Source organism: Oryzias melastigma, linkage group LG8 (genome assembly GCF_002922805.2).
Source record: "Oryzias melastigma strain HK-1 linkage group LG8, ASM292280v2, whole genome shotgun sequence".
In the NCBI taxonomy this organism is placed as follows: Eukaryota; Metazoa; Chordata; class Actinopteri; order Beloniformes; family Adrianichthyidae; genus Oryzias; species Oryzias melastigma.
Window position 1 is genome coordinate 14,934,549 of NC_050519.1, and position 8,738 is coordinate 14,943,286.

At 35.3% G+C, this 8,738-nt stretch overlaps 1 protein-coding gene across 2 annotated transcripts; it reads left to right on the forward strand.

Moving 5' to 3' along the window:
- The first annotated feature begins 412 nt into the window (after window positions 1-412).
- jpt2 (Jupiter microtubule associated homolog 2) lies at window positions 413-6,222 on the forward strand. Of its 2 annotated transcripts, none has more exons than XM_024272833.2 (5): window positions 413-593; window positions 1,378-1,529; window positions 2,531-2,613; window positions 4,184-4,217; window positions 5,000-6,222. In XM_024272833.2, the coding sequence occupies exons 1-5, from the start codon at window positions 538-540 to the stop codon at window positions 5,281-5,283; spliced, it is 609 nt and encodes a 202-aa protein (XP_024128601.1). In that variant the 5' UTR covers window positions 413-537; the 3' UTR covers window positions 5,284-6,222. The 2 variants fall into 2 exon arrangements, with proteins under 2 accessions (XP_024128601.1, XP_024128600.1); XM_024272832.2 differs by having other exon boundaries at window positions 418-593; window positions 2,462-2,613.
- The last annotated feature ends 2,516 nt before the right edge of the window (window positions 6,223-8,738 follow it).

The window sequence follows — 8,738 nt, forward strand, 5'->3', positions numbered from 1 at the left end:
CAGAGCCTATTGTATGGATTTACAAAAATAGCAGGGGAAAATGCAAAGTTAAGCGCTTCACAGTGTTTGTTATCCACATACGCCCCCAAAATAATTGATAAATATTGCATAATTACAAGCACTGTGTATATGAATGACAGGATCTTATATCTGGAATAGCTTTAATATTTTACGACATTTTTTGGCTAATTAAACGGTCCCACTCAAAATAGAAAAAAATATATTTTGAAAATAGTGGACGCAACAGAAAATTGTGCATTTAAAAAGTTGTAACCCAATCTTTTATTTAAAAAAAAAAAGAAAAATATATATTTTTAATTTTTAACCTGGGGTTCAGTAAAACGAGTGCACCCAGAGTGCACCCAGTGAGAGCACATTCGCCGCGGACCAATAGCATTCATCCACGTCACTGTTGGGACGTGCTAAAATTCTTGAGGATCTTCGTTGGGCAAACACGTAGGGGGAACTTGCTGGCCGTTTAGGTGGCGAATTAAAGAAGTTGCCTTGAAAAAGTTCACGACTTCAAATAAACCTACAATGACTTCTACCAACACCTACCAAGGAATGGAAATAGGAGCGAAACCAAGTTCCAGGTGAAGAATGACGCCTCGTGATTCGGTTATCAGAGAGAAATGGCCTGAAGTATCAAATTGTGGTTGCACGCGCAGGCGCTTGGTCATGTTGTGTGTCAGAGTGAACAGAATAGGACATTTTAAGGTTTCACATTTTCTTGTAAAACATTTAAACATGCTACCAATAAAGTAGCTCAATTTAAAAGCAATTTCTTATACAAATTGTGGTCGTTTTTCTTTAGCGGCGCTGTCGTAAGTTTTTGTCCATAGGATAGCTTCTTAGCTAGCCAGGCGTTGTCTGCGGAAGTGGGATAGTCGCAGCTTCTTTTTGTGTTCTGCCCCTTGAGTTGTTGTCTCTCGGGGTTCAGTCTTGTTCTTGTAAGTATCGATTACAATATTTATCTCAAAAACATGTATATTGCAATCTTTGGATCCCAAAGAATACGTAGATTTGAACCAATAACTCCTTATATATGGCTTTAGCTAACCTGCAATTATGCTCCTCTTGCTTATTTAACCGGCATTGTTGTGTCCAGGTTAATAGCTTCTACATGTAAGCGTTGCAGGAGGTGAAGGAAAAGTTCACAACATCCCTTCAAAATGTTATGCAGTATTTGTCAACCCTTTCTTTTTTAATATAAAAATTATAGAATGAAAGATGTATATTTTTAAAGTCACTAATATTTTTTGGGGGGTCAAAACAACTGCCTTCACATGTTGTATGTGGAGATTTGTTGATGAAATACAATGCTTCCTCTATTTATATCTCTTTTGATTGATTAAACGCTTATTTTTCCTTTCTCAGGGTGTTGCGGCCTCCTGGCGGTGGCTCCAGCAATTTATTTGGTGGATATGAAGACGATTCTGCTTCATCAAGAAGACCAAATAAGATGGCCTCCAGTGTTTTTTCTGCACCCGAGGAGCCCCAGAATGTGACAAGACGCTCTAACCCTCCAGGTCAGGCTTTTCCTTTTGAAGGGGATGGTTCATTATAAGGGGTATACCGACTCGTTTTAGCGATTGGATTAATAATTTGTAGTTGCCAATACGATTCATGTCGATTTTTGGTAAATGATCTGATTCACTTACCTAAAGTCGATCCAGGAAGTCTTTAGCTAGAAATTCAACCAGTTTCACTCAGAGATTATTACCTACTACTGAACAGAGCAGCTGAAGTTTTCCAGATTCCTTGTATTTTTTGCAAAATAATAAAGTGTGAATTAAATATGTGTAAACAAGAATTAATGGCAAATCCATTCACTTTAGTTTAATAAACTTCAGCCCATTGTTGGTTTTCTACATAAAAAAAGGAACATTATTAGAACATTCTAACATTGTATGGTCACACGTCGTTTGCAAATTCAAAGCGTTTCCACACATTTGACTGTAATGAGGGCTTGATCATTGTTTCCTGCATCACGTGTGTTTTCCCCTGTGACAGCACTTGATCATTTCTCCGCTATATTCAAATAAACTTACCATGTCTCATCCCAAGATCAATTATCCATTTATTTCAATTTGATGCAATTCTTTAGTGATATAGGTCTATCTGATTCTGCCTCAGACGGGTTGAACTGGTTGGTTTGAAGGAATAGCGATTAATTGTTACACCCCTTTTAATCATGGTTTGAAATTTTCAAATTCCAGTTGTTATGACTTCTCTGCCGTTATTAATGAAAAACATTTGTGCTTTGAACATCTAGTTTTCTTCATAGTACCCTCTCTTAAACAATCCAATAACTTTTGTTCTAAATTGTTGGGCTCATGAGACTTTTTATGCACTTAGACTATTCCTGAAAGGTCTATTTATTAATTTTTTTAGTAGGTTCTTCTCCACAATGCCCACATCTTTAATCAAATCATAAACCCATTGGTAATAACTTTTGTAGGTGGGAAAAGCAGTGGAATATTTGGTGACCCTGAACCTGCTGCTAAGCCACAGAGGTCTGCTCCTCCAGGTGGACCGAGCAGCAACATATTTGGGGCTGGGGAGAGTTCACCCTTTCAAAGCTCATCTCGGAGTCACCCAAACAAGCCAAAGGTAAGCCATGAAGCAAAAGCTTATTATTAATTTTTTAAGTTGATTTGCATGTAACATGAAATGTATAAAATTAGCTAATGGGTTGTTTATTTTTTCTCATAAATGTTTGGAGGATTTTGTGGCCCCAGAGTTTTTTTATCCTGGGTTGTGTCTTACCTTGTGCAGTTTATAAAGCCCTGATACTCATGATTTAGTCGAAGTAAACCTTTCAAAAAAGTCTCTGCAAATGTGTCTAAGTGCATTAGTTTCTACAAGTCAGAAAGCTTAAAAATTAGATAAATGTGAAACAGCCTTTTAAGGGTTTGAAGACACATGAAACTGAATATTGACTAATGCAGGCAAAACCAAAAAAGTTGAGATTCCGGTTAATGTTTTGGTAAGACTAACAGACTCTGAAAATGTCAGGTTCATGTGTGTGTTTTGTTGACTTAACCTGCAATATGTGGAAAACTAGTGATATTAGTGACCAATATTGCCATGAGGACATGACTGGTGACGAGTGAACAAATGTCAAAACATAAAGCAACTAATAAATCATTTCAGTTTCACTGTAACAGAGTCAATATAACCTAAATTGTTCTCCAAATGACTCACATCTACATAGGAAACAGGCATCCAATATAAGGGCTGGATTCAATTGGTAAACATGGAGTCCATCTGAGTGGTTAAATGCTTTAAGGGCCCTAAATTCTTCATGGTGCCATGAGATTTTTACCATGTGTGTAAACATTTAATGTAACTATTTATCGTTGTTGAAGCCATCTTTTGTGATACATTATCACAGAAGCTGATATTGCAATGATGAGGAATTTTTGATTTATTGTGCAGATGTACAGCAGTGAGTAAAAGGGGAAAAAAGAAAAGCATTGACTTGCATAATAAAAGCATGTTTTTTTAAGTACAGCTTTGCATTAAATAAAAATATTTCATTTAAGATAAATAAGTGACTAAATGACAAGTTTAGAATGAGTATTGGTGTTTTCTGTAACACATTTAGTTCTAGTATTTGTACCTTTTTTGCTTCTTTTGACGCTCTACATTAGACTGTTTGTGGTTTACTTTCACTTTTTGAACATTTAAAGTTGTTACCAGAGACATTAAATGATAATATTATACATACTTGATTATTATTGAAATAATAGGAATACATTCTTGAGTCATGGGTTTAAAAGATTTATCAAAATTTACTTTAAAAACTAATATCAGTTCCTCATATTTTTTTTAAATTTTACTATTGGAAGTTTCAACATTTTTTTTAGTTCAAATCATTTGTGAACAATTTATATATATATATATATATATATATATATATATATATATATATGTTTCTGAATAAAAATTTCAAGAATAATTGTTCTATCATAAACCTGTAACTGAAAGTGAATGGATTGAGTATTTTTTCAGCTGTTTATTGTAACCTTAGACTATATTGTTTGCTATTTTAAAGTAAAACCCTGAGAATTTCAGTCACTTCATTAGGTCCAGGTTAAATAAACAAGTGAACCTGGATATATTTTTACCTGCTCATCATTTAAAACTCTTTGAATTAATTATTTTTTCTCTACTCCAGGATAACCTAAGTGTGGGACCTGAGCCTGAACCAGGTGAGCAAATGATGCATTTACGTTTTTTACATTTGCGTTACTTTTTTTTGTGTTGCTGTTCTCAAAACAGAAAATTCTTTATTTTAAACACCAGTATTTGTAAAATAATAATGTTACAATAAATGGTAAATTACTGTCTGCAGATGTTCACACCTTAAGTTACATTTTCTGAGGAGAAGCTGCTAGACTGGAGCATATGCTACATAACTAATGAAAGATTTAAGCCTTGGATCCTCCCCTTAAACGACCTGAGCTCATAGTGCAGATGCTACACTCCTCTCACCTGAGGCGACGTTGAAACCTCTCGGATGTCTTATGGGCACACTTCCACGTGATGCTCCCAATCCTTTGTTGGCTCGTCTCAACAAACTATGACATCATCTTTTCATTGGAAAATGCAAATTTTCCTTCGTTCTTTAACAATAGGAGTGCTGGTGTCGATTCAGAAAATTCTTCAGTCATGAGATGTCTTGTCGACTTTATCCAAGCTTTTCTTTTTTGCATACTGTCTGGACTGATTTACATCAGCATTTTTGGCATTTTGGTTTCATTTTGATCCAGTTCAGGAAGACGTTTTAGTTTTTTTGCATTTGTTGTTTCCGATCTGGTAAAAATGTAGTTCAAGATAATAAAAGCAGAAACGAAATATGTTTCTATAGGCTTTAAAAGCTACATTTAATCATTTTTCTCAACTATTTTTGAATTGTGTCGTTTTTGGGCGGCAGATGAGAAGTCAAATTTCTGTTTTTTTTTATTTATTTATTTTTTCTTCTCCCCAAAAGCGCCTAAAACTGAAGTCAGCCAACCAGAAGTGAAGGAAGAAAGCGCTCCTCCTGCTCCTGCTCCTGCTGCTGCTCCTGCTCCTGCTCCTGCTGCTGCTCCTGCTCCTGCGCCTCCCGTGGAGGAGCCTGCAGTCGTCTCTGCACCTCCACAGCCTAAAGAACCTTCAGCAGCTGTTGACGAGACGATGCTGAAGAATCACGAGCCTCACCTGGGGCCCAAGCCTCGCTCTCACAACAAGGTCCTAAACCCCCCTGGAGGAAAGTCGAGTGTGGTGTTCTACTGACCAGCCGGGCACTCCACTCCTTGTTTGTGTCGATTGAATTCATCTCTGCGTTTCGTTTGTTTCTCATTCCCCTGATGTTTATCCCTTCAGATACATTGAAACCCAGACTGCAGACCATATTTTCCTCTAACTTCTTGCACTTTCTGCTTCTTTTTGATTGCCAGCTGTTTAAAAACAACAAATCAATTCGCTCTTTTCACTCCAGCCTACGATACAATCACCTGTTGCTGTTCAATCTAAATGTCTAATGTTCCAAAGAATGGTTTGTCAAAATAAAGGTTTCTTTTTTGAGCTTTTAATTGAACTAAATTTAAATAATGCAGACATTCTTAAAATTTGAAGTTCTGATGTAAGTTATAAGATTAGAGGGATGTAATGACTGTAAACGAGTGCTGAGGATTTATTTTTTGCTATATTTTTCTCTGTTAAATCCTTGAATAAACACAGAATGCACACGTGAGTAAACATTCAAGCCTTATCTGTGTTACATGTTTTCTACATATATGTATAGATTTTTTTGCCTTATCAATTCGTGGGATTTCTTGTAACCAAATTTCTGGGAAAAGATGGATGCCAAAAATGAACAAAAAAAAAGATTGAATGCAAATGTAAACGTTCACATATTTCTGTTTTCCTTGCGTGGATGTATTCTGCAGGTACTGTTCTGTCTCGCCCTCGCTGCTCGCTTTTATGAGAACATGCCTTATTCTTTCCTATCTTGGGGTTGGCCTCAGTTTATGTTTTAAATTAAAACGGTTTGAAGACGAGAGAAGTCCGAACAAGCCTGCATTCTACCTGAGACGCTTGCAGGCCTTTTGATTTAACACCTTTTTGTCCACGTGATGCACATTCATGGGGGTCCCCTTTGTGTTGCATGATGGGTAATAAAAGCAGCAGCAGAATTATGTGTTTCAATAAAATAAAATGTTTTCCAATAAAGGTTCTGATTGCTTTCTTTGGCATGAAAAAGCCTAATATAAATGTGTTAAATAATCCCTAAAATAAAAGAAACCTCAGTAATAATTGAAATAAAAACTAAAGCGCATATTGCTGTTTTTGTGTGTGTGTTTGTGATAAATTGTCAGCTCCAGATTGTTTGAGTGAGGCTGACAGAGCTGCTTTTGTGTGCTTTTTGCCCTCAGGCAGACCTTTGCACAGTGTCATCAGACACAGTCGCCTTCTTCTTCTACCAGATAATTGTTATCATGCAGCAGAGGAATCTGCAAGCAACCATTTTACTATCCGGCACCATCACAACCTCTGTTGATGTTATCCTGCAAGATTTTCTATGTGATATGTTCTGCAAAAACAAATGTCTCAATATATCAGAGCTGTTCCAGATCCCACAGTTTCCTGACAGATTCCATTCAATTAATATATTAAGATTATTGATTAGCTTAGCACATAAAACAAAATCCAGAAGCCAAAATGTATCTTTAAGCTAACTATGTTTATGTTTTAGTTAATTTGTTTAAATCTTTTTAAAGATGTTTGAGTAGTAAATTAAATTGAACAAGTTTTTTTTTTCTTTTGTAATCCTTGATTAATCAATTTTAAAAGTTTTTATTTTTTGGTGATAAATTATACTAATTTAGCATGTTTTTACACTCTTCTGTGCTTTTTTAGTCACTTGCAAACAAAAGAGTTTGTGACACTTTTTTAAAAAGCTTTTCACATTTAAATAGACTAGAACTGTATTAATTCCACCACAGAGAAATTGTGTACTATATTTTTTGGGGGGAAAATATAAAATATTAAACGTATTGAACTAAGTTCTGTTGAAAAAGCACACAAGTTTTACTTTTTTTCTTCGTCTTCTGTTAGGTAATTTTACACACATTTAAAAAACTAATGATTCTGAACATGAAGGAAACTGGTGCTCGAGGAGTGGCTATTACCAGAATTCCCAGAGACGTTTAGGAATTGATGTCCTTGTCATGTGATATGGCCCGTAAACATAGGCCGTGTGAATGAAGCTTTATGTCATTTTGAGTGCAAAATTGATGCATTTTTATCCACATTTCTGTCATTCATTGAGGAGTTCACGTTGGAAAAACAGCATATTTTTCACTTGTGCACCAAACTAACTTATAAAGATATTTGTTTGCATGTAAACACCAGATTTGAACTTGATATAAATAGACTAGAAGAAGCTTTTTACAGTTGAGAATCTCATAAAAAGCAGAGGAATGAACATGTAGTATATTGTATTTAGTTTTCACTGAGAATTTAGATGAGTTTCTAAAGTTTTATGAAAGCACATTCTAGAGGCTAAATGGAAACAGCTGCATCTCAAAAACCAAAACTCTAAGCAGAGTTCTGGTTGTGGGTGAAGGAAACACTAATGTTGGATATTCATGTGTCCTAAGAAAAAAAAAAACATCTTAAATCCAGCACTGGATGATCTCTAACTCATTCTCTCCTCAAACCATCATTAGAAAAAAAAAGAACAGTGAAGTATTTATGCACAGTGCTGTTGCAACCACAATTATAGGCTATTTCAAGTCTTATAGTATGCAATTTAGGACATAAATGTTTAGATTCTAAACTGGGAGAAAAACTTTCCTGAGTAGAATAAAGGCCTGAAATTCTCTGATTATTTACTTTATGTTGTTAGTTGCAAACAAGCCTCATTCATTCTGCCTTACCGACACGCGGGATAAATCCTCCTCTTCTTGCACATGCTCCAAAAAGCATGTAAAGAATGCAGACATTTTTACCGCATGGTCTTCCCTCATAAACATGAGTTTATTTGGAGGAAAAGGTGAGTCTTTCACATTGTAGCCTCAAATTTCAACCTAACATTCCAATGTTGGCTATTTTTGCTTGCTTTTTATTAAAATAAAAACTTAATAAAATGAAGATTTTTGGGAATAGATGTTATTTCTATTGAAGAGGTGTCAATAAAAGTTCTTCTTGTTTGGTTTTAAAGGATGCATCCAAGTTAACATTTTGTCATTGAAACTGAAGGAATGCTCCAAATGCACATAAGAGCTAAAAGCACAAGATAGGATAAATTCCTTCTATGATCATCTCTTGATCCATTTCAAAAACATTCCAAGTGTTTTTTTTTTTTATAGATCTGCTGTTTTGGGGTAAAATAAGTACATTTTTAAAAAGATGTGTGATTTTTTTAGGACATCATTTCTGCATAGGGACAGTAGTTCAAACAAGATTCCAGCTCAGACGAGGAAAACAAAAACGTACATGGATCTGTGTCCGTAAGTGGATGCATCAGAATGGCGTGGAGGAGGGAGCTTGCTGTGACCCACTAATTGTAGATTCTACATCACCAAATACTTTTTTAGCAGTTTTTTTTTTGTCATCTCCTGATTCACAATGATTTGAAAAAAGAAATACTCAGAAATTGGTTTCAAGCATAAACGTTAAAAACGACAAAACCACAATTTCATTGAAGTTAGTCTTTAACCTGTTTTGAAATTCAATAATAATAA